The 26,165-nt window shown below is 46.7% G+C and overlaps 2 protein-coding genes across 9 annotated transcripts in view; one reads left to right on the top strand and one right to left on the bottom strand.

Annotated features, from left to right (window-relative positions):
* The window catches only part of LOC119179235 (BAI1-associated protein 3-like), a 558,733-nt gene that overhangs the window by 378,768 nt on the left and 153,800 nt on the right, over window positions 1-26,165 (bottom strand). The gene's annotated exons all lie outside the window — the stretch shown is intronic.
* On the top strand, window positions 1,610-19,621 carry LOC119179732 (uncharacterized). The gene is made up of 6 exons (XM_075869138.1): window positions 1,610-1,905; window positions 2,096-2,670; window positions 9,434-9,604; window positions 10,767-10,992; window positions 14,478-14,750; window positions 19,159-19,621. Exons 2-6 carry the CDS (start codon window positions 2,349-2,351, stop codon window positions 19,544-19,546), a joined length of 1,380 nt encoding a protein of 459 aa, XP_075725253.1. The 5' UTR covers window positions 1,610-1,905; window positions 2,096-2,348; the 3' UTR covers window positions 19,547-19,621.

The raw sequence follows: 26,165 nt of genomic DNA, 5'->3' as shown, positions 1-26,165 counted from the left end.
ATCAAAATCGAAGGTACGCCCTACATAATCTGCACACCCACCCCACCTTCTTTTTTTTTTATTTTTACACAATATGCTTACGAAGTATTGTAAGCACTTCACGGACTGGTTCTTCAATAGGGGGAAAACTCATCAGAATAGCATAGCTACGCCACGAAGCTGTCCAGTATATTAGCGCCACGCATTGATATATCGATAAGGTATCGTTAAAAAAAAAGAACACCGAGCACGTGGTGAATATATTAATGTGTCAATAATTTTTGCCCCCTTTTATCAGCACCGATTGCAAACGTCAGCAATTGCGAACGCTATCTTGTGCCTTCACAGCGATAACCTGAGGCAGGGAATAATGATATCGCACGGCGAAGCATGCATATATCTCTGCACCATCAATGCCCCCGAGGCGCCGGAATAATTACGTTTCCCAAGAACGGGCTGAACGTAGGTGTTCACGGTAAATGTACCAATAACTATATTTCGCTTAATATAGCATAATCAACCTTAACTAAAATTTGGCACAGTTGCTTACTTTGTGACTGCTGCCAGTTTGTCTGATTTTAAGCAGACCATGCGTGATTTTTTGACATTCTCTGCCCACGACAACCATTGTCGTGAAGTCCTGTGACGCCATTCACAGCCTAATAACATCAATTTCCTTATATTTTACGTCCAATAACCATTAGCATTGTGCCACATGGAAAAATCAATATGTCCTTTGTTGTATTATTATTCGGTACTGGATGTGTGCGCCGAAAATTATTCAAATGTCTTGCGCTAGCTGTTTACACACAGGCACACACAAAGCCACGCAGTGTGTGTGTGTGTGTGTGTGTGTGTGTGTGTGTGTGTGTGTGTGTGTGTGTGTGTGTGTGTGTGTGTGTGTGTGTGTGTGTGTGTGTGTGTGTGTGTGTGTATGTGTGTGTGTGTGTGTGTTTGTGTGTGTGTGTGTGTTCCGAGGTATTTAGCAACTGTGCCAGGTCTCTCGCTATCGCGAGGTCGTTAACTTATGAACTCACTCGAATAGAAACACATATAGGTACATACAGACAGATTCAATTTAGCATGACGTAACTGGTACCCATAAAAACTGGATTCTTTTTTTGTCTCTCTTTTTGACGCAATAATAACCAACGAGGTCAATGAACATTGATAATTACCTAACCTGACGGGTTTCTACACCGGCAACTCACGTACAGGTGTCGAGCGCCTCACGTACGCCCTTCAACCAGAAATAGAACGGGCACGTCAATATTCAAGACCCACCCTGAGATAAGCAACCGCCGCTGTTCTTTTGTCTTCACACCACAACGAAACGATCTTATCTCTCCGGGGTGTAACGAAGGTATACCGGGCGAGATAAGGATAGCTGTGGCTATGTCTGGCACGTAGCGATAAGGACTGGAAAGCTTGCGTGACACCGGCACAAAAACAAGTCTACACGAGCGCTGCTGGACAGTATGTAGATACAAGATACGATATAAAAGAGGCAGCAACCATTTTTGCGCACAATAGATAAGCGAGAAGCTCCATCGGTGCCGAGCGGTCTAGACAGACGGAAAAGTTTTCGAAAAATAAAAAAACCCAGTGCAACTTTGGCATATAGTCTGCATTGTAGAGAGATACTGGTACATTGTCTTTTGGTTCCAGAAGCAGACGACGTGGCTGTATTGCTGTGAGGTGGCTAGAACACGACGTTGGCTTGATTGAGAGGTGACGTAACAACTTGAAAAGCGCAGGACGGCACCGTTGTGCGTTTCTGTCGAGCGAGAATTTCGAGCGAGAATAGCGATACTGTGGTGTTCGTTGGGCATTCGCTGGGCATTCGCTGGACTTAGGTGGACCGGCTTCTTGATATCCAAAGTGCACCGGCCCAACGACTTCGAACGCTGTGAAACAGCTCTTCCGGTGAGTCTGTTTTTTTTTTCTCTTCTGGACCTCTGGCAATAGCTCATACGTGATATAGTGTATTGGCTTTGTATTTAGCGCATTTCTTGATAGTGTTTGCTTGTGTTTTATTTTTTAAATTAACAGCAGTAACGCAGTTCAACGTTGTTCGCTAAGTTCCTTGCTTTCTTCCTTTGTTCTAACATTTCAGATCGGTTCTGGTGTCCTGTGGACGGAACTAACAAGTTTTGCTAAAAGACTGCCTGTAGACAACAGAATCTGCTCGAGTTCAGCCCCTTTCCTTCTTTGGTGCACCATCAAGAGACAAAGAAGAAGTACGTTGTTAGGCGCTCAACAAGGATCAATCTCCTGCTTTAGAGGCACAGAATCGTAGGATATCACGTTACGCCATCCAAGCAGACGTCTACTGCAGTGCCAGACGTCGCTTTAACCACTACCCGTCAATGCACGCGTTCTCTCTGTGGCGGAAAGTGCTCGCGGGAAGCCGTCGGAGCCAAGCCAAGGCTAAGACGCACTCCAAGACAAAGACTAGCCAAGCAAAGCCCCCCAAAGATTCGTCCACGACGGCCCCGCAAGGGCGACATGGGCCTCGCAGGGTCTCCGCCGACGCTCGTGGAGCGAGCGGGGATGGCTTCGTCGGAGGCTTCCTCGGAGTTCGGAGGTTGAAGATCATGACGTCGAGAAGTCGCGTGTGCGGCAACAAGTACAAGGTCAACAACCAGAACCTGGACAAGTTCGATCAGATCCTCTCGAAGATTCCCGAAGGTGCGTACATGTACGGCGCAGCCCATGGCCTGATGATGTCTAGGTCTAGTACTTGCAAGACTTTAGCTTAAGTCGTGACAGTATTATAGTGTTGTAGTGTAGTCGATCAGCTGCCGTCAGGTCACGGATATCTGTGTTTAGAAAAAAAATGTTTAACAAATTTTAGTACTTGGTACTCAACTATATATATATACATGGGAGAGCAGTAAGCCGTCCCTATAGTACTACGCACTGGTGTTTAGAAAAAACTGGTGAACGATTTAGAGTACTTGGTGCTCTACTATGTGAGAGCACTAGGCCGTCCCGTGAGCCACTTTTAGAGGGCGTGAATTTCATTCAATATACCGGTGGTTTGTGTAGAAAAAAGGGGGGTAGCGATTTAGAGTACGAGGTACTCTACTATGGGAGAGCATTAAGCCGTCCCGTTGGCTTAACTCTAGGCGTGCGTCGAGCAAAACGTCCTTACGGATGCCCTCCGGTGGTTTGAAAGATTCCACAATGTTTCAAAAGGTGACAGTATCTATGGCAAGGTCATCTTGTTGATATGTACTATGATTATAACCACCACATCTAATCAGCTAAGACTGTCGTAACTCGGGGCTGTATAGTGAGCCTGATCAAAAATAGTCTAAAGCGCCGTGTTTCGCAAGCCGACATTCACGCATCACATCTTTTTATTATCTTCATAAAGAGGCGCAAAGGCAACAATATTGCGGAGAAAGTTAGGCCGACGTCCATTCAGATATCTCTGAAAGGTCCTGCATAACACAGCCTAAAAACATTCCCGTGATTTTCAGCTACTCGAGATTCTGCTTCAGCTAAAGGCATAATGCTATCTCCTTAGTTATGCTTCCTAATCGTCTTGTGGTGTTGGCATGTAGGGCTACAAAAACTAACATTCAAATAAGGCCGATATATCACTTCAAGCTTGAAACTACATTCAAAATTCTCCAACATTGGGTTGTCACTGGAGCATCAAAATTTTCCTCAAGTCCTATTTACTTTTACTCTCCCGATTCGTAGGTCGGCTTATGTCAATACCCCCGTGTCTCTTGCAGGGTTTTTCCATCACCGATTACCGACATATATTTTCCTCCTCTCCTGTTTCAACTAAGTGACAGCATATAAAGCGTCTCTATACACGTTCTAAAGCCTTGAAGAGGTCCACTTGTCAAGAACTGTGGCTGTAGTTGCACGAGCGTTCAGGGATATACGGTCGAAGGCATTGTCTGGTGTTGATGTCTGTGTTCTGCATCCCTCCTTCACACTGCTCTAAACTGCGAACCGGAGCCAACTCACCCAGTCTAAGAGCACGACGACGCAGACACCTCAATTGTAATCAGGGTCGATACTGTCTGGGCTCGATTTAAATTCTCCTCTAGCCGGATCAGGTGCTCTTCCAGACTGATTCCTGATCTCGATCAGACCCGATCTGGATCCAGACGATCACTATCTTCTCATCGCGATTTGCATCGCAATCTGGGTGGCCATTTTGGTGACCTCTGCACCAAACTCGAACCTGGTTAGACTTTGCCGTGTAACAGCGTTGCACTTGTTCATAGATATCAAGAAATCAGACCCGGATCGGCGCTGATCGCTATCGAAAGTGTCTATGTGACTCCATTATTATATTCTGAGGGAGTATTTTTCATGGTTGCAACTCGACTTAGTTATTACTGTGGAGATAAAGGCCTTTCTGTCCCTTTCAGGCATAAACTATAGTAAACTATCTGCAAATGTCTTGACTGCGCCTACCACAATTCTAAGGTATTCGGTTTTACAATCCAAGGGGAAGATGAACTAATAGTTTGCTTCTTGCTAGCTTTCCTGCTAGCTTTTTTTTAGCTTTCCTTCCGAGTATTGGTGGACGCATTTTGGACGCAAGGCCGCTGCAATTGCAGCGCTATCACGAATGAAGGGGAGGGACTTACACGCAGCAGAGATAGCTTAGCGAGCTATCGGCTTAGCAACTTCGACGTTCGCTTTACAGTATAGACTGCAAAATCGCTAGACAGTCGAGAGAAGAGTGGTCAATTTTGTGTGTCCCTTAGGTAATTGAAAAAATCTGGCAAAGTAAGAGAGCTGAGCGAAGAATGATAATATTTAAGGTTTTCGGTGCCAAAACCACGATATGATTATGAGAGACGCCATAGTGGAGGGCTCCAGAAATTTCGATCAACTGGTGTTCTTTGACATACACTAGTATCGTAGGTTACACGGGTCTCTACCATATCACCTGCCGCGAAATGCGACCGCGCACCGTGGCCGGGCTTGAATTCGCGACTTGGCTGGGAGGGAAGGATATTAGGAGAACTAAGACAGCTTTGATCCCTGCACTGCAAACAGATAGACAAAATGTATAACTTGGCACGTAGCTTCACTCTCGATGACAGCAGGCCTCCGTATGAAAAACTTGTACCTTTCTTCTCGTTGTGAGCCAGTTCTTGAAACGTATTGACTGTCAAAGGCGTGACTAGAAAATTTCGGTATTGTGTACAGGCCCTTACACACTCGTCTCAAATACTTCATGGTAGGATTGGTTCCTATCACAGTAGATAGAAGCAAAAAGTTCAAAGAATTTCAGGCAACTCGCGGAACCACTGATTACCAGGAATTATTTATCGTGCGGCTAAATCTATATCCACCGGCATTTCGTTCAGCTGCCCCCCACGTTCCCCACTACAAGAAGTTTGCCCTGCAAATAATTCAAGGCAAATTGCCAAGCTTTCTGGCAAATTGTTCATTGTCCAGACAGAACACGTAGTATGTATACAAGTTAGAAGCCCTCGAGTCCATCACCTAGCCACACGCCACACCTAAGTGCTCGTATTGCCGATACCTGTTATCAAAAGCGGGAACTTTCCAGTAGCGTCCTCGACTGCCGATACAGCCCTTATACAGAGTAACTATGGGCACGTGCGACGTGACCAAGACGAGTAGGGCTCTTATCTATGCGCCGGGATCAAGCAAGCGTGAACGGTGCATTCTGTTTAGTCACAACGCGATAAGGCCGAGATAGTCATGAAACAAAACTAAAAGGCACCGGCTCTCTCTTGACTAGACAGCCGTCCGCAATCAAAGTATTGGCCTATATAAGAATACGTTCGAGTGTTCTTTTTTTCTTTTTTTTTTTTTTTGAAACATATCACGTCCCTCTACACGTGACGCCTGTCGGGCATACGAGTCAGTTGTATCTGGGTCGTTACGTGTCTTAGTGGAAGGCTCTGCAAACTCCAACCATGAATCGGGGTGTACCTTAACGTGACTCATATTAACGAACACCGGCCTCTAACGTTACGCCAGCTCGAAAGTGTGGCCGCCGCAGCCGATAATTTGAAAAGCGACCTGCGGTCAACAGCCGACCACCGTAACGCACGATACCACCGCAGGTGAATTTCATCTTGTTTTATTGCGATAGCAATTGTATGTACACTCTCAGCTCAATTTTGCCGCCTCGGCGTCGACGTCGGTGTTCATTTCATGCACCATATATGTATACGTATCTATATATGTGAAAACGCAAAACAATACAGAAAAAAAAAGACTCCGGCGGTCGGAATCGAACGTGGGACCTCCACGTCGCTAATGCGAGGCATTAACCACTGAGCCAACGAACGGCTTTTCTTTTTCTTTATTACCTGTTTTGCACTAGGTATTGATTGATTGATATGTGGGGTTTAACGTCCCAAAACCACCATATGATTATGAGAGACGCCGTAGTGGAGGGCTCCGGAAATTTCGACCAGCTGGGGTTCTTTAACGTGCCCCCAAATCTGAGCACACGGGCCTACAACATTTCCGCCTCCATCGGAAATGCAGCCGCCGCAGCCGGGATTCGATCCCACGACCTGCGGGTCAGCAGCCGAGTACCTTAGCCACTAGACCACCGCGGCGGTGCTGTTTTGCACTAGGTACACACATCAATATAAACAACAACGTACGCAACAGAAGCGATGACAAAACATTTGCGGAACTATTAGTGGTTACAGTGCTGAAATTCCTTCAGGTTCACCAGGGGTGCAACCCTGGAGAGTCCTTCAGGAACAAAATCTTGTTGTTTGAGTGTATCAATGTACTGAGCAATGCTTTCGCGGAAAAGCACGCGCGCCGGACGCCTGTCAGGGTCACAGTAGTAACCGGCCATTCTTGCCCGCCATAGACAATGGAGGCCAAGCAGCATTATAAGATCAAAAGGCAGTCCCTCCTCTTTTTCTACTGTTAAAAACCTGATACCAGTGAATGTAAGGGAAGTTCCTTTTTTAGAGTTCTCTGTAAAACATCCCAGAAGTAAACCCCTTCCCAACAATGCAAAAAACGTGATCTATTGTCTCCGGTTTTCGGCAGATCAAACAGTTCGAACCCCATGGCATATAAACTCCTCTATCTTCTAAAGAAGTCTTAACCGGCAGCGTTCCGGCGTGTAATTTAAAGAAAAAGCTGTTTGCACCAGGCTGAATTTGCATTTTCTTAACACGCTTAAGAACATCATTGCCTTCTCCCCCGCTATTGATTAACCTATACATGGGAACTGGAAAAATCATGTCGCATATGTCTCTATGCAATTTTTTTCGCCCGACCGAAAAAAAGGTATGCATTGGAAAACCGAACTGACATGAATAGCTTGCCGTTTGAACGTCGAAGGAGGTGCCCTTCGGTGGCTGCGCGAGGCTACCATTTACCACTGTTGGCGGGCATCTCGGGGGGGGGGGGGGCTACTATTGTGTTTTCAGCATTATCAGCAAGATGGCACAGTGAGCACGCGGCGGCTCTCATCTCCCACACGTAAGGGGGTGGGGGTTGCACATTCGATCACGCGCCCTTATCTTGCAGTGGGGAGAATCGTACGTCTTGGCTAGCCTTTGGGTTTCGTCGGAACGACTCCGTTGTAGTTACCGGGCGCACAAAAGTCACTGCAATTGTTGCACAGCCTCCGTTTGCGAAAACGGGCACGCTTTTTAGACACAGCGAAGTAACAACTGAGACGCTTATTCGCGTTCATCTGTGCCTGTGAGTACGTTTCATGCGTCATGTGCGCGTGAGAAACGCGGGGCGCGTTTAGATCTTCAAGCCATTCTGCACGTGAACTTTCAATTTGTTGCTATCGCATTCATTGCTTCGCCTTTGCGGCAAAGCTGTGATTTTCAGTAAACTTGAAGTGAGACATGCTCCATATACCGTACTTGCTCATTTCTGAGTTGTCACATACTGTTCGTGCCCCTTATGTCGAACGCGCTACACCACATCACGCACATACAGAGGCTCGTAGACTTCGAATACCATGTTCATAGCATAATGCTTGTTTGCGCTAGCTGGTACTCTGTTGAAGTGCTGTATAGTGCGAATTTCAGGGACGAACGACAATAGAATGCGACACACACAGGCAATAATTTTCAACTGGAAGTTAGAGCTTGTGTGTGTCGCTTTCTATTGTATTTCGTTCCTGGAGTCCTCGCTATATAGCAAATAATTGCATGGGCAAAGAACATGAAAGCCCTTCAGGCTGAAGCCCGTAAGGTAGGCAACTATAAAGGGATGCTAAAGTGAAACAATGAATTTGTTTAGATATATAAAGTGTTCCTTAATGACTCCAGTGCCGGTATTTCACGTAAAGGTAGTTATTAGAGCAGAAAATCAATGTGAAGATACCATTTTTAGATTTCGCACCGCTGCCTGCGCGCGTGACGTCACGAATTTTAAGACGTACTTGTCAATGAGAATTGTCAGACAAATATAACAAGGATACCAAGGAAAGTATGGAGAAAACATTAGAAGTAATTGTTGCGATGTAAATGGGAAGAAAGAAAATTGGATGAGAAAGTAACTTGCTGGTGGCAGGATCCGAACCCGCGACCTTCAAATACTTGTACTCTGCCGACACATGCTCACGAAATTTCCCGCGGCTCGGTATTTTAAGTCTGTGGCCCAATCAACTGACATTGTGTTTTATGTTTACCCATTGGGAGCTACGTTTAGACCTTAGTAAACCACGTCGAAATTTACGACGAAACGGCGTTTGGTGCACAAATTTCAAAATGGCGTCACCCACCGTAATTTATTTTTTCTGCGTTTTCTCACTCACCGAGAGTCTTCTCGCAGAAAGCGCGGTGATTTTGGAATTGTCAAGCGGCAATTTATTAGTAACAGTAGAATTGATTTCCGTTTCAGTGCCACTTTAATTCCGCGGGTATATACCGTCGATATCTCAATTTGGCGGAATAATTTTTGAACTATTTTTAGGGGCGAAGCTCTTTAGGGCGTGGGCTGTGCGTCCCCTGTAGCCTGTATGTAGCCACCTCTAGTTTAGTTCTTGCAGTGTTCACTAGATGGCGGTACCGTCCCCTGTATGTAGCCACCTCTAGTTTAGTTCTTGCAGTGTTCACTAGATGGCGGTACCGTCTCCTGTATGTAGCCACCTCTCGTTTAGTTCTTGTAGTGTTTACTAGATGGTGGTACTTGTAGCTGATGATGAAAAGATGCAAGATGTAATAAACTAGAAAGCGGTACTTGTAGTTGATGAAAGACGCGAGATCTTATAAAATAGGAATGATGTAACATATGGCGCGTGTCATTGGTTGAAGGCAATCGTTCGATTTAGTGCGGCGACGTACGCTAGAGGGAGCGATGTAATAAAATCGAGTGGGCAAAATGTACAGAGGATTCATGGTTTACCAGGTTTACCTCCGGAGCTTCGCCCACTCATCATCATTCACTTCGTGGATATGGCGGAATTTTTTTAAATACTATCTTGTCCTTTCTTTTGTAGGTGAGAAGACCAAACCGGCAACGTCCTCGGCTTCTCTGCCTGAGAAACGCGAGGACGTTTGCCGCACCCCGGTGCAGCCACAGGAAAGACTTGAGGAAAGACTCGGGGAAAGTCTCGGCGAAAGACTCGGTGAAAGACTCGGTCCAGATATTAGTCCATCGGCGACAATGGGTGAGCTCGACTGTACCAATAAAAGCTGAATCATTAACAACAAAGCAGTTAAATCCCGACACAGTGCGTCTGCCAAACCGGCAAAACCTCCTCGCCTAGCGATGACATCACAGCGGGTCACCATGAGAAAAGGGCGCAGATTGTGTGACGTAACGTACTGCCTACGACACCACCGAGCCGCGCCTAGCGATGCTACACTCGCGCAACAAGTGTTGGAGTGTTCGGGCAGCAGAATAGGTGTGACACCGTTTATGCACACTATATACCTCTCATAACTTGAAGAAAGTCGTCCAGCGGGCTAACGTGCGCGTAGTGCTTTCAGCCCTTAAGAAACTAGGGGAGCTTTGCAAGTTGACTTGCCCATGTAATATCATTCACTTGATCTGTGATAAGAGACACCCGGTTAGATATCTAGATTGTGTGGGCCGCGTTGTGTGCAAGTTTTTGTTATCGCTTGGGAAGTACTACATAGGACAGACAGACCGATAAGCGGTGTCTCAATGATAGACTACGTGAACAAGACTTACAACGCAAGAAATAAGCTTTCAGTGGAAGGGTTCCTAGCAGCACACTGCAATGGTTGTGGGTGCTCTCCTTATCTGTACAGCTGCATCGTCATCGCCCAGTCTGGTTATCAGCTGACACGTGAAATTAAAGAAGCTGAAGCTATAGCAGATATGGTAAACTTGTGAGGTCGCCATCAATCGCACTTGCAGATAAAGAAATGACGTTTCTTGGAATGACACCACGTGCAAGACGAGTTGTGTTTTTACGCATGTTTAACATGGACGCTAAGGGCATGAAATAAACAGTTGGAAGTTTAGCGCCTACCTTTCTAGACGTCTCTGTCACCTTTCCCTCTTTTTCTTCTCGTATGCTCCGCGCTAATACAAGCTAAGTTCATAGGGGATGGGTTTAGACGGAGTATGTAGCACGTCGCCAAGATAACCGCTGGTCAATAATACTAACGGACTGTATTCCAAAATAGAAGACGAATGCTCGATGGGGGATAGAAAATTAGTTGAGCAAGTAAGATTGAGGAGTTCGCAGGTACGACGTGACAGCAGCAAGCACAGGACCGGGTTGATCATCATCATCATCATGTCATCATGATGATGATGATGATGATGATATAATTCTGTCTGTCCTTTCACTCACGCAGGTAGTTCAGTAACGGCCGAGTACGAACTCTTCTGCAAGGAGTTCCACAGCGAGGCCAAGCAGCTGCTCACCGATGAGGAACCAGAGAAGACGCCCGTCAACCCAATGCGACAGTTGCTCCAGCAGGCCTCCGAAGCTGCCGCCAAGGGCCTGACGCTGCAGCGGGTCACAACTGCGGCCGGAACGCCCCCTAGCGCCAGCCACATCGGGACGCGCACTTTGGACACGTACGCAACGCCCTCAGCGTTAACGACGAACGCGCTCATCGACGCCACTGCCGCCTGAGCGATAACGCTGGCTCCATAAATCACAGTTAAGACTACAAGATAACTCGCATGGCGATAACAAGTTTCTGTTGGTAAAAAAGGATTCTTCTGTAGTTACTGAGGTTCCTGATGCAGCGCCAGACTTTTCTGTAATGCAACTGATATGCTTTATCGTGACAACAGAAACGAATACTGTCGCATATGTGCTGTTATAAAAGAGAGCTGAACTACTTCAACAAATTTTTTTCAGTAGCGCAGAGAATTGAATCGTCACGACAGGCAAGGAATTGTCGTAGCAGAGATGTGTCTGAAACTCGCTGTAGAAATTTGATATAGTACCACAGAGGCCCGTTGACACATACTACAGCTTCGTGCAAGACTACGGGGCAAGGTCTAAACGATGTCTAGTATAATACAATAGCACATAGAAATTTTCTATCGTCGTACTCTGTTGTATAACTCAAGCGGTATAGTATTCACGTTAAGTCAGTTGACGCCAATTGCTTAGAAAATTGGCAGCTTTCACTCGCAGCATTATTCGCAGCTACAAGCTAGCTGTTGTACTGTTAACCATTTTTCGGAGCTACAGAAAGGGATCGACATAAGACGTAGCTCTTGACATAAGACGGGGCTGACCATACAACAAAGTGGAGGGCTCGATGACGTCACTGCATACTCCAGGGGCTGTTCACGTGACGTCGCTGACCATAGCTGAGGATAAGTAGAGCAGAGTGAAAAGGACAAGATGATGGTTTTCACATTCCGGTCGTCTTAAAGCAAAGCAGCCATGTGACTTTTTGTGATCTGCTTTTTAATAATTCAGTACGTTTCCCGCAAGAGTACACTCGACCTGCATAATTTCTCAGGAGTACTTTACTGAGTGATTAGTGTAAAATCAGGAATAGATATTCAAATATACGTACTGCATTCTTCTTTTTTCCTTGCCTTTCATGTACGAGCGTTGTGAGCAATTTCAGAAAGGCCACTGAAATAACTTTCTAAAGGTCACACTTAATGTTCACTCAAAAAGGTATCTCTCAAGATTCATTAGGTTTCTTCAATATTGATACCAATAATTCATATCAATACAAATAGTCACGCGAGTTCAGTGTTCTTTCTCACATTTCTGGCAACTCTATATATTTATATTAGTGTTTTTTAGACTTTCTGAGAAGAGCACATGGACATACATGTCCAATTGACCACACTTTCGTTCCAGTGTTATCAAAACTGACAGTTTTGCAGAGTATTTGTATTATTACTACATTGGAATAAGTCCAGTGGTGTTAATCAACAATTAGAGCGTGAATATCGATGTTGTAAGAGTAGTTGAAGCCACTGTTTTATTATTATTTACATGCATAGAATCTATGTTTATATGACTCAAGTCCCTTCGGTCAATTTGTCTTTTAAGTCGCATGCGCAACAACTGTTCGGTTTCAAGCGTCGCAGTTTTTGCGTGCATTTTTTCTTTGGTTACATCCCCACGTTGTACGCCTTTTTTTCATCCTATTTATATTACAATAATACTTTCAGTTTTAACAAGTGTGAAACTTTTTTTGACTATCCTCCTAGCTTTACCTTGTTTGTTTATCTGTGATGTATTTGCGAATAAGTGCTATCACCACTGTATTTTGTCTGTCTCCAGATCTCTGACACTTTTCTCGTGCATTCGCATGCATATGTTCATAAGTTCTTGTTTGTTCGAATACCTATTCATATTCATGCTTTAGATTTCTTTCTCAGCATGGTCAATAAAATATTGTGTACTGTTGCTAGTATAATCAATGTCATCAATATTAGTTACACTTCAACAGGATGACTATGAGTTATTTAGTCTTCACGCCCTGGTACCCATACGTACTTCCCTGGAAGCCCGTGCACACTTCAATCTAACGAGAGAATGATTTAACTACTTACAGGGGAGTCTTTGCTTGACCACACATAAGTATCTTAAAAGAGGCACGTTAGTTCTTTTTGCAATACACGTTTATCTCGAAATTCTCTGAGCAGAGTGAAAGGATCTGAAAAGAGAGTTTAGAGTTATATATGTGGCATGCCGGAACTCCTAATAAAGAGTCAAATGACTCCGTGTCTTCTAGCGTAGATATTCTCAATGCACACGCGCACTTTCAATCGTCATCAATATAAAAATCATTGTCTGAGGATTCTATTGAGGTATGATACGTATTCACTTATTTCTATCTGGATTAGATGGGTTATGCTGTAGTGCCACCAGATACCACGCGCGATTCGCCTTGTGCGGCACAGCACTAAAGTAGTTAGTCACGACGTAAAGTACAGTGTAGCGCTTGTGATTTAGTACTCGTGTATTCAGCTAAGACAGACAGACAGACAGAACGACAGACAGAACGACAGACAGAACGACAGAACGACAGACAGAACGACAGACAGACAGACAGACAGACAGACAGACAGACAGACAGACAGACAGACAGACAGACAGACAGACAGACAGACAGACAGATAGATAGATAGATAGATAGATAGATAGATAGATAGATAGATAGATAGATAGATAGATAGATAGATAGATAGATAGATAGATAGATAGATAGATAGATAGATAGACAGACAGATAAATAGATATAGATAGATAGATAGATAGATAGATAGATAGATAGATAGATAGATAGATAGATAGATAGATAGACAGACAGACAGACAGATAAATAGATATAGATAGATAGATAGATAGATAGATAGATAGATAGATAGATAGATAGATAGATAGATAGATAGATAGATAGATAGATAGATAGATAGATAGATAGATAGATAGATAGATAGATAGATAGATAGATAGATAGATAGATAGATAGATAGATAGATAGATAGATAGATAGATAGATAGATAGATAGATAGATAGATAGATAGATAGATAGATAGATAGATAGATAGATAGATAGATAGATAGATAGATAGATAGATAGATAGATAGATAGATAGATAGATAGATAGATAGATAGATAGATAGATAGATAGATAGACAGACAGACAGACAGACAGACAGACAGACAGACAGACAGACAGACAGACAGACAGACAGACAGACAGACAGACAGACAGACAGACAGACAGACAGACAGACAGATAGATAGATAGATAGATAGATAGATAGATAGATAGATAGATAGATAGATAGATAGATAGATAGATAGATAGATAGATAGATAGATAGATAGATAGATAGATAGATAGATAGATAGATAGATAGATAGATAGATAGATAGATAGATAGATAGATAGATAGATAGATAGATAGATAGATAGTATACTGACGGGCAAGTGACGGTTTGATGGATGGATGCATTACATATATTCATTAGGCACCTTATCCAGATCGATCCCTCCCGTAAGTCTTGACGGCAGCGACGCACATCATATTCCTCTCTCCACTTATCTCCGCGGTATATTATCGCAGCGAGCGTCATTCGGCGATGAGACCTCCCGGGTTCGTTGCGTCCATGGCGGCCAGTGAGACCAACAGCGTGTGCCCTCCCACACCGCTTCCCGACGGAGCCGAGGGGGAGTACGACCCGGAACTAGTAGATCAACTGGTGGTAGCCCTCCAAGGAGAGGAGAACCACGAGAAGTCCGAAATGGAAACCATGCAGCAAGATAATCAACTCGACACTAAAGAGCAGCAGCCACAGGCCCCGCAAGAGGACCACCCTCAACAATCACAGAAACCGAGGTACAGTAACACTTGTTACTGGGTGAGTTACTTCCACCTCAGTGGATCTGTGGCTACAGTGCTCATCCACTGGCCCGACCTTCGCAGATTCGATCCCTGTCACAGTGGACGTAATTTGGTGGAGGCGAAATTGCAGAGGCACATGTACTGTGAGATAACGTGCACCTAAATCTAAGCCCACGGGCCCCAAAATGCTTGAGGCTCGTGTGCTTAGTGTGCACGTTGAAGAACCCCAGGTGGTCGACATTCCCGGAGCCCTCCACTACGACGTCTATCATAGTCACGTGGTGGTTTCGGGACGTTCAATCCCAGCAATTATTATTATACAGCCATTGTCAGCATACGTTAAAGAGCACCAGACCGTTACAATTTCCTATGGCCTTAACTACTGCAATCCTCATAATCATATCTTGGTTTTGGGAGGCAATACACAACGTATTTACGTATTTTTATTATTATTATTATTGCGTGAGCCAGTCGGGATCACCGGTATATCTACGGGCACAAAAAGAAACAATGACGACTGAATAAACGAAAGAACTTTTACGAGCTCGCTTCTTTGTTTGACAGGTACCCAATGCGATTCTGAGTACCTTTCTTTGCGCATGTTCTGCTTCACTACCGAATACTGTATAACCTACGAGCACAAGTCGGCCAATAATTGTTCTACTTACCACGTGTTAATCTTGGCCAGTATTGTACTTGGCCAGTATTGTTGAACTTGGTACAGAACTAAAGGAGTGCCAGAAGTAGCTGACGAAGGGTCGAGTAATAATTGTAATAGGGGCCCGTTTGTTTTGTATTTAGAAAAAGTGTTTAATGATTTCGAGTCATTCACACTCAACTATGGGAGAGCAGCGAGCCGTCCAGATGTGTGCCTTCGGGTCCTATGTCTGTAAAAAGTGGGTAACGCTTTTGAGTACAAGGTGCTCTCCTATACGAGAGCTAAAAGCCGTCCCGGTGGTCTGACACTTGATGAGGCCCTGTTGAAAAAAAAAATACGCCTGCAGTCGGTCGGTGGGCCATAACCACAAATGATCAACGCTGTTGGTTCTTTGCCGACCGAACACAACAACATTTCATTGCCTTGTGCATATAAGGCCTGTTTAGAAAAAAATATTGTCACAGACGTCAATAACATTTCAACCGAGCATTTTCTTCTTAGACATACATTAACGATGATCTGTATTTAGAAAAAACTGGTGAACGATTTAGAGTACTTGGTACTCTACTATGGGAGAGCATAATGCCATCCCGAGGCCTCGATACATCGAGTCTGGGTAACCTTATTAAGCTACTTTTGAACACTTCGCTCAACTGTGCACATTCAGGGTTCGACTGTTCGCGGAACCAGCAGCATACACGCGCTGATAAAATATATTATTTTTAAAGATTCCATAATGTTCCTGGTTTCTGCGCAATTTTTTTCTCAATATATAATAGTAATTTTTGTGGACGTAACTCAGGACCGGTACTTATAGATTAAGTTACCCGTGACTTGCATCCTTAATTGGAACGCGCGAAAACTAAAACTGATAAATACCGGCACCTCGAAATTTCCGAATCAACAAAGAAAATTCCAGCATATCCACGTAGTGAATGATGATGACTGGGGCGAAGCGTTCAACTGTCCATGCGTCCGGACGGACGGAAGCACGAACGGAAGGACGCGCGGAATGGGCTCACGGCTCGACGTGGAGACGAACAGACTCACGGATGCACAACCGGACGAATGGAAGCAAGGACAGATGTACGGATGGGAACGGACGGAAGCACGGACGGATGGAAACCAGGGAGATCATACGGACACTCCGCCCCACTCATCATCATTCATTCCGAGGATATGCTGTGAAAACCACTAACGCCATCAAGCTATTGATTGATTGATATGTGTGGTTTAACGTCCCAAAACCACTATATGATTATGAGAGACGCCGTAGTGGAGGGCTCCGGAAATTTAGAACACCTGGGGTTCTTTAACGTGCACCCAAATCTGAGCACACGGGCCTACAACATTTCCGCCTCCATCGGAAATGCAGCCGCCGCAGCCGGAATTTGAACCCGCGCCCTGCGGGTCAGCAGCCGAGTACCTTAGCCACTAGACCACCGCGGCGGGGCACCATCAAGCTACATTATTCCCCAAGGACATATACACACAACGTCAACTATTCAGCAACTCATAAACTAGAGACAGCAACATACTACTACTACTAATACTACTATGACTACAGAGGAGGGAACTTCCCACGTACTAAGGAGCTTCGCTCCTAAATACCAACCGATAATGACGCCAAGTAAGGTATAGCGGACGTTAAATGTCCTGCTTTGACACATTTATGTCACAGTAACTGTGACATAAATGTAAAAAACTTGATTGATTGATTCATTGATTCATTGATATGTGGGGGTTCACGTCCCAAAACCAGCATATGATTGTGAGAGAGGCCGTAGTGGAGGGCTCCGGAAATTTCGACCTCTTGTGGTTATTTAACGTGCACCCAAATCTGTGCACACGGCCCTACAGTTTTATTGCCTCCATCGAAAATGCTGCCGCCGCAGCTGGGATTCAATCCCACGACCTTCGGGTCATCAGCCGAGTACCTTAGCCACTAGACCACCGCGGTGGGGCGTATATAAAGAAATCAAAGTGAACGAAAAGACATGTTGCCACCGGCAGTGACTGCACCTGCAACTATCTGATAACGTGCCCGATGATCTTCCAGTTGAGCTACGGCGTACTCGAGCGCTTTATCAAGAAAACTAAAACCCAAGGTCGCGCACTAACACTTTTTTCTTGTACTAGTAGTTTTCGTCAACTATAGTTGCTTGAATAGCCGCGTACTAGTAGTTTTTGTAGTTGCATATAGTAGTTTACCTCGTCTTGTCCCACGTTTTTTTTTTTTTTTACAGCGAAAGCTGTTATGAGATCACAACACGGGTCACGTGCGGCACCGTATAGGTGTTCGCCGCCGCCGCCGGTGTCCGTAACCACTATTACACAAAATAAAGAAAAAAGGCAATGAGATTCGAACCCGGGTCACCCTGCGTGCATGCCAGTATTCCACCACTGCGCCACGCCGCTGCTCGAAACTCCTTTTCAGTCTGGTCTTAGGCAGGCTTAATGTCGGCAAAGGAATCGCGTTAATGGAGTAATGATGACATGTGGCGTTTAACGTCTGAAAACCACCATATGATTATGAGAGACGCCGTAGTGGAGGGCTCCGGAAATTTCGACCACCTGGGGTTCTTTAACGTGCACCCAAATCTGAGCACACGGGGCTACAGCGTTTCCGCCTCCATCGGAAATGCAGCCGCCGCAGCCGGGATTCGATACCACGACCTGCGGGTCAGCAGCCGAGTACCTTAGCAATTAGACCACCACGGCGGGGCAATGTGTGTAATAAGTCGTTTCAGAACAGCAAAAGAACAACCAGGTGTCACACAACGCAAATCGCGCAGTTGAGGGTCGTCAAATGCTCCATCCATTCACAAAAGCCTAATATTTTTCACCTATTGTCCGTGGCTCATACCCACTGTGGGAGATTGGCCAAGAGTTTCATGGTGATATAAAATATTGTTTAGATTTAGAATAATGGACATTATATACAAAGATTACTGATGGCCTAGGAAATTGTGGTGCTTGATCCAATGCATATTAATTTAAAGAAAGAAATTTATTCCTAAAATAGATAAATACTTTGATTATTATTCGTATGCAATCTTGTAGACACGTTAGGACAATAATAAAAATTAATTAGACAACCTATTAGTCTCATTATTATAGTTCTGGACGGCCGCACATACTGTCGTACTAAAGAAACCAGAAATGAAAGCTTCCAAAGACAAAATCACAAGCACAGATAAATCCATACCAATACCAGGTAAAGGTATTTCTGAAAGGGCTTTTCGTATTGTGTTAAATCGTCTGCAGGTAAAAAAAAAGATCTATTGTTTACAGTTCACCACAAATCATGCACAGTGGCGAAGGTGCCTGAGCAGACCTGTGTTTGTAGAAATTTCGATTCGGTACCCGGAAACGCAGTCTTGTGATAACTACTTTTTCTGGTATAAATCTTCATCGTCGTCAGCCACTGCACAAGAATATTGCACCAAGTTCCTTGCAAGTGTGCAGCGTTATCACGCTTCTCAGAAAAGGATGGCATAGTGAATTCTTGCCTACTACACAATGATTTATGGCGTAGTAAGTAACCTGCAAGTTTGCTTGCAGCAGCTACTGAAAGAGTATTAAAAAGGGCTTTGAAAGGTCACTCTTTCTATAGGTTTTACGGTGGTAGTGCTGGCCTTCACCGCAGGCCTGCCGGTTTTCTTTAAACTTTTTTTGCCTTTTCTTTTTCAGATCGAGTCGCCAAACAGTCTATCCTTCTAATACGTATCCCTTCTAACCCAGGTCCAGCCGCCGATGGAGCGAGAACCCCGTGAACACCCCGATCTTCATGGCTAAGAAGTTCGCCGAGAAGTTGCTCCGCACCAAGGACGGAGCGACGCCGCCCGCGTCGGAGACGACGCAGTCGACGTCCCCCGCTATGCCCGGCAGCAGCAGCAACCAGGCTCCACCATCGACGACGCATTCGCGTAAAAGCAGCACGTCGTCTAAGCGCCGCTCACAGAAGCACGCCGCGCCGCCGCCATATTCAAAGCAACCGTCGGCGACGGGACAGACCACCGTTGTGCAGGAGCAGGCTACGAGTCGCGAGTCGACACACACGTCCACTTCGAGCAAGAAGCGCGGGAAACACAAGCGCAAGAGCAGGTCGCCCAAGGAGCCCGAGGACTGAGCTGCCCGAATGAGGTATGGCGGTCCAATATACGTCCGAGGCCCAAAAAAAAAAGAATGATTATTTCTTCAAGAACTTGCCCAGTTATTTCCGCATTTGTCTTCTAATTAGCCACTAGTAGTTTGTTAACCATACCTGGCTCGCGTAATACGTAGGTAGACACAGATAACCTCTGAGTACGGCGGTATGGATACCAACGAATGTACAAACGAGGTAGACATAGGGCAGCTCAACCGGTCGAGAGTAATCGGTGCCCCACTGAAACTTTGACCCGCTCCGCCCCCCTCTCCCCACCCGTTTGCTCTCCCACCCCATTCAGCAAAGTTTATGCGGAGTGTAAAAGAAGCACACTTAAAAGTGGAATTCTATCAAATATCACGTGTTGTGGCATCACCTGACCACATATGCGTACAGCGTCTATTTTATGAAACGGGAACACGGGAGCACGTGGTGTTGCGACCGGGGTTTCCAGACACCGGAGGTCCGGGATGAAGTTGTCGAGGCAGGAGGAAGAGAGACTTGAAGAGGGTTTATTTACAATATGTACATTGCGAACTCCCTACACGGTGAGCTCTCAAACGTGGCAGGCCTCTACATGTCTCCTAACATAGCGCTACATGGTGCTTGGTTCTACATGGTTCTGCTCGGTTCTGCTCTCGAAAAAAAAAGCACACACGAATGAGCCGTGGGGGCTCATTATAAAGGGTCTGTCTTCCCCAGATCCCTAGATCGGGGACCGCGTACAGAGGGCACCGTCCAACCACGGATCACACATTACCCGCGAGGGTGACGAGCACGCACGGTCCACGTGAACGTTCAAAATTGAAGCGTGGTCACTGCACGGCCATGTGGCACGAACGTGGCTCCTCCTCGTCAAGGGGTGTCGCTGGGCGAGGGGTCTGAAGTTGATGACTGCATCCATCGAAAGGGCCGCCGTAAACAAGCTTCAAATGGTCGCCGAACGACTCGTTCAATTAGCGGGACGATTTCCGGCCGCCGCCGCCGCCGTCATCTTCCAAAGAAGAAGCGGCACTTGTGGTCTCCCGAACTGCTCACGGTGTCGTGGCGGCAAGACGCCGCACCCTCCGGCCAGGGGGGAACAATACATGGCGGACACAGGCCGCCAGCCCGTTTGGCGACTAAAAAAGGAACATCAAAAGGAACGCCGATCCATTGTCAGACCTGGCGCCGGTCCTAACGGTAGGCAGCCGGTCGTTCGGTTACTTGTTTGAAGATTAAAGGAGCGCCGCTCCCTCTTCCGCTCTGGCGCCGGTCACAACAGCTCGTCCGCCGGCGGGAGAAGCGACCTGAGGGTGACCAGCTGCACAGGTTGCCCGAAGTGTCGCTGTGTAGTGCTGTCTTCCAGGCCACTGCTGATGACGCTCAGCCAAGGACTCTTTCCCTCTCGCTCCTTGTGGCTCCCCTCTGGGAAAAGCATTCATACACACCACCACAGGCACGGGAGAGCACCCTGCCCGCACTGAGACACGTCGAGTCCGACAAATTATCCAAAAGCAGCCTTACTTAAGCGGTATTACCAAACACAAAGCAGCAATCGGGACGTTTCTCTGAGGTTTCACCAAAACTCCTAATCCCGATCCGATAATAATCTTCCCATCAAACTGCTTTCAAGAAAACTAACTGTCAAGTGATGCGCTCACCGTGGCATACCCGAGTGCTTGCGTGAGCAATCCGCCGTAACCCACCAGGTATCATACTCATAAAATAAAGCATTTTACTTCACGCTATCTTTTAGTTCCCGAAATTTAGTGCCGCCAAAGCCAGTCGTCAATTCCTTTTGAGAAGACGAAAGCATGACTGCCGTGCTGCACCTGCATTAGGAACATCTTTTTTATATATCCGCAAACGCACATCACAGTGCTCCTGCCTGGATGAGATACCACCTAATCGTTCCCTTGCTGTTGCCACTTTCACAAAGCATACATATAAACTCACGAGCTAGCTTTTCTTACACACCGGACACATGCGAACAAAACATTAAATGAACAACAAAAAAAGTTTCGCATGAATCCTGAAAAATCTCGCAAGCAATAACTTTGCGTCTCTACGCTCAGTCATAATTAGTTCATAACGTTGCTCCTGCTCATTTACACGTATCTACCATGACGCAGGCTCCTATGCGTGTCGTTTATGCAATCGCACAACGCTTACCTTAGCTAAACGTACAACGCCCAAGAAATGAACAAAACCAAAATTGTGTTACCTAAACACTATTTGGTAGACGAGATTCTTAAAAAACACATTAAAATCCAAAACAACTTAAACAGTCAAAAGCAAATTTCAAAACAAAATAAATCCACTAATGACCATCGTCAAAAGCTCACGGATGTCTACTCCTTTTTGGGACTAACGCGCGGTGTCGCGTCCTGTGGGTCTTTCTAGGCGAACGGGAAATGGAACAATGGCAAAACCCATTCGCTTCGCCTCCGACCCCCGCAAAGCTCTGCGCTGACAACCTGCGTTCTTACTCTCGCTGAGTACCTCGCACTCCCGCAGTCCATCAAACATGCCGTCGATAGAGCGACGAAAGGGTCTGCCTTTCTACCCAACGTGCTTTTTTTTTTTTTTTTTCGTTTTGTCCGGCGGCTCGGACGCATACAAACCAACTCCGGTGCCGATGACAAACGCCTAATTCTGTACGCTCTAATGCGTGTCACTATCCTTCCAATAGATCTATACAACGTATATAGGCTACCAAAATGATAGAGCGCTAACGAAAACAAGGTACAAACGAGTTATTTACAAAATCACAAAAACAAACAAAATGTTCCTTTCAACAGTCCCGAGTCGACGTTTTCCGAGAGGCTAACAGCTGTTCGCAACAACTCTGAGTCGAACTCGCGGTGGTCGCGCCCGGAACGATTTTCTCGAGAAACGGGGTCTACAACACGCGTCAATCGCCCTGCTACCGAACCCCGCGACGTTCCTCGAAGCCGACTTGCTGTCGCTTCCTGCCCCTCGAAAACCACCGACTCTTTTGCCCCGCACCCCGTCCAATGCACCGCGAGAACAACGGAAGGGTCTCTTGCCCTTCGACCACTTACGCACACCATGCGCTTCTCTTTTCTTTGTTCTCTGGCCGCTTGGACGCTTGCGATACGGCAACTTTCTTGAAATTTCGCTCCGCCATTTGAATACATTCCTCAAACGCGTCGCGATTTCTGCCTGCCTGTTTTTACGGCGCTTTCTCCGTTTTGCACGTCTCTTGGTGCCGTCTACGGAGCCTTTCGCCCATCTCTGATGCTCACCAGCACCCACATGCTCATCTGATTTTTCGCGCGGACTGTCTGGATAATTGCCTAGCAATCTCTCCTTCAAACACTGCCGCGTACGATGCGCTTTTCTTTTCCGGCGGTTCGGACGCACACGATACAGACCCGTCAGAGATGACAACGGCACTTTTCTCGCGATTTTACCACGCCGTTTGAAACCCTTACTCAAACGCGTTGTGCTCATCTCGAGCTTTGCCTTATTGTTGCCCTTCGGACGCTTTCTCCCCTGTGCACGCTTCTTTGTGCGGACCTGGGAGCCTTTCGTCCTACTCTGACGTTCTTCATCACCGATATGCTCCTCCGCCATCTCGCGCGCCCAGTCCTGATGATTGCCTATCAGTTCATCGTAAGACCGCGGCCGCGTAGATTGCGCACTTCTGTTCCTTACTCTCCGGCCGCTCAGACGCCTGCGATTTAAGCCAGTCAGAGAAGACAACGGGCCTTTTCTCGCAAATCCGCCACGCCGTTTGAAGGTCCTCGTCAAACGCGCCGCGCTGATCGCGAGCCTTGCCGCGCTTCTGTTTTTCGGACGCTTTCTCCGTTTGGCACATTCCTTGGTGCCAAACCTGGAGCCTTTCGTCCGCCTCTGACGCTCATCAACATGGTCTACAGGGCTGCAAGGTTCGATGGAACACTCTGTTAATCTTAACTTCGTTTCCCCCACCACGGAACCCTCACACCCTGCTGTGACCGCGAGCTCTTTTCCCTCAGAATGGGTTAAAACCTGTTCCATTCCCTTACAGGCACTAGCCTTCTCTTTGGCCTCAAACGGCACCGCCGCTATATCTACAGATATCAGACCCGCAGCACTCTCTTCGGCCCTAAACGGCACCGCTGCTGAAACGCACCGTTCGTGCGGTACATCTGTAAATTTCTGACCTGTAGCCCTCTCTTCGGCCTTAATCGGCACCGCCGCTACGTCGCACCGTTCGTGCACTTCATCTACAGATGTCTGACCTGTAGCCTTCGCTTCGGTCTTAAACGGCACCGCCGCTACATCGCACCGTTCGTGCGCTACATCTACAGATGTCTGACCTGTTGCCTTCGCTTCGGTCTTAAACGGCACCGCCGCTACATCGCACCGTTCGTGCGCTACATCTATGGATTGACCACTCTGCTGCAATGCCACCAATTCACAATTAAGCCTTTCTATCTCTTCATCTAATTCCTGCATCCTTTTTATATGTTCTTCATGCCTGCGCTCAGCTTCCAATTCCTCCTGGCGCCCTCTTTCCTTTCTTTGCGCCCTTTGTACTTCCTCCTCCTGGTCCAATAAGTACATATTCCCGAAGTGCTCGATTTCCTCATTGTCACTATTGCTTTCGAGAATCACTTCGCGGAGTTTAGAAGCAGGCATATCATCATTAAAATCTAGCTCCAGATCCCAACACAGGTTCAGCAGGTTCTCTCTCGTCAATCTCGTAAGATCCATGGCGACTACTTTGCTTTGGCTCAGCTGTGACAAAACACAAACCCACCAGCGCTTCAATTCTGGGTCTAGAGAAATTGAAGCCTGGCAAATCTCACAGCGGAGACCACAAGCTTAAGCACCCAAGTAGCACTACGTGGCCAACATCCCTCTCTACTTTTTCTTGTTAATTTTTCACTCCTGCTTTTTACAACATCCTAAAATTTAACCCGCAACGTACCCTTAGAAATTTCGAAACATTACCCCTTGTTCCTATTGAATCATCTAAGCTTTCCTGCTTTAGCGTACTTGCTCAGATAATCATCCAGTGCTGCCTTGTGCTGAGATAACAACCACAGTGGCCAGGCAGTTGTTGGTTATATCTATCTTTTAACGAATTTAGGCTAAAAGACTCGATATATCTCAAGCACAAAGCCAGGCACTCACCCCATTACGTGCGGTGGTGGTACGCTGCTTCGATCCCGCCGAGTTCCAGGGCTTTCGGCTGGCCTCCGGTACATGTCGCTCTCCGTCGCAGACTCGTATCCCACCGCTGCCAACCAGTTGTTGCGACCGGGGTTTCCAGACACCGGAGGTCCGGGATGAAGTTGTCGAGGCAGGAGGAAGAGAGACTTGAAGAGGGTTTATTTACAATATGTACATTGCGAACTCCCTACACGGTGAGCTCTCAAACGTGGCAGGCCTCTACATGTCTCCTAACATAGCGCTACATGGTGCTTGGTTCTACATGGTTCTGCTCGGTTCTGCTCTCGAAAAAAAAAGCACACACGAATGAGCCGTGGGGGCTCATTATAAAGGGTCTGTCTTCCCCAGATCCCTAGATCGGGGACCGCGTACAGAGGGCACCGTCCAACCACGGATCACACATTACCCGCGAGGGTGACGAGCACGCACGGTCCACGTGAACGTTCAAAATTGAAGCGTGGTCACTGCACGGCCATGTGGCACGAACGTGGCTCCTCCTCGTCAAGGGGTGTCGCTGGGCGAGGGGTCTGAAGTTGATGACTGCATCCATCGAAAGGGCCGCCGTAAACAAGCTTCAAATGGTCGCCGAACGACTCGTTCAATTAGCGGGACGATTTCCGGCCGCCGCCGCCGCCGTCATCTTCCAAAGAAGAAGCGGCACTTGTGGTCTCCCGAACTGCTCACGGTGTCGTGGCGGCAAGACGCCGCACCCTCCGGCCAGGGGGGAACAATACATGGCGGACACAGGCCGCCAGCCCGTTTGGCGACTAAAAAAGGAACATCAAAAGGAACGCCGATCCATTGTCAGACCTGGCGCCGGTCCTAACGGTAGGCAGCCGGTCGTTCGGTTACTTGTTTGAAGATTAAAGGAGCGCCGCTCCCTCTTCCGCTCTGGCGCCGGTCACAACAGTGGCCTTCGCGCTCCGACGGCTGCTGGCAGCGCGTTCAAGCGGGAGCGTTAGCAACCACAGTCTCTTTTCGCGTCATCTCGCGGCGAACAAAACAACCACTCGTTGCCGATATAAAACCAGCGGCAAGATTGCGACCACCCTACCGCTTCAAGGCGATTACGCGAGATCTGGCGATCACTTCGAAGGGGGAGGGGTTCCAAGCTTGCCGTTATATATCAGCAACGAATGGTTGTTTTGCTCGCCGCGAGATGACGCGAAAAGAGACTGTAATTGCTATCGCTCCCGCTTGAACGCGCTGCCAGCAGCCGCCGGAGCGCGAAGGCCACGCGTCGCCGTGTTCGCTTTCATAGAAAATTGACACTGTACATGGATACTGCGGTACATTACAACTTATGAACGATACGTAGAGTCACATACGCATTCGCCCAAGGTGACACGAAGACGAGATTCTCGATTTTACTGGTCTTCCTCGAGAACCTTCTGCACTAGAGCAGTGCTGCGCTGCCCCCGTGGAGTACTAA

Source organism: Rhipicephalus microplus, chromosome 7 (genome assembly GCF_043290135.1).
Source record: "Rhipicephalus microplus isolate Deutch F79 chromosome 7, USDA_Rmic, whole genome shotgun sequence".
NCBI classification, from domain to species: Eukaryota; Metazoa; Arthropoda; class Arachnida; order Ixodida; family Ixodidae; genus Rhipicephalus; species Rhipicephalus microplus.
Note: the sequence above shows the minus strand (reverse complement) of the source record. Positions and strands in the feature narration are given on the sequence as shown.

Bases quoted from the DNA above. Each gene is read 5' to 3' on its own strand.
- LOC119179732 (XM_075869138.1), top strand. From the start codon at position 2,349: ATGCACGCGTTCTCTCTGTGGCGGAAAGTGCTCGCGGGAAGCCGTCGG. The intron at 9,605-10,766 runs GTGAGCTCGACT...TCACTCACGCAG, and splicing joins TAGTCCATCGGCGACAATGG to GTAGTTCAGTAACGGCCGAG. The intron at 14,751-19,158 runs GTACAGTAACAC...CTTCTAACCCAG, and splicing joins CAACAATCACAGAAACCGAG to GTCCAGCCGCCGATGGAGCG.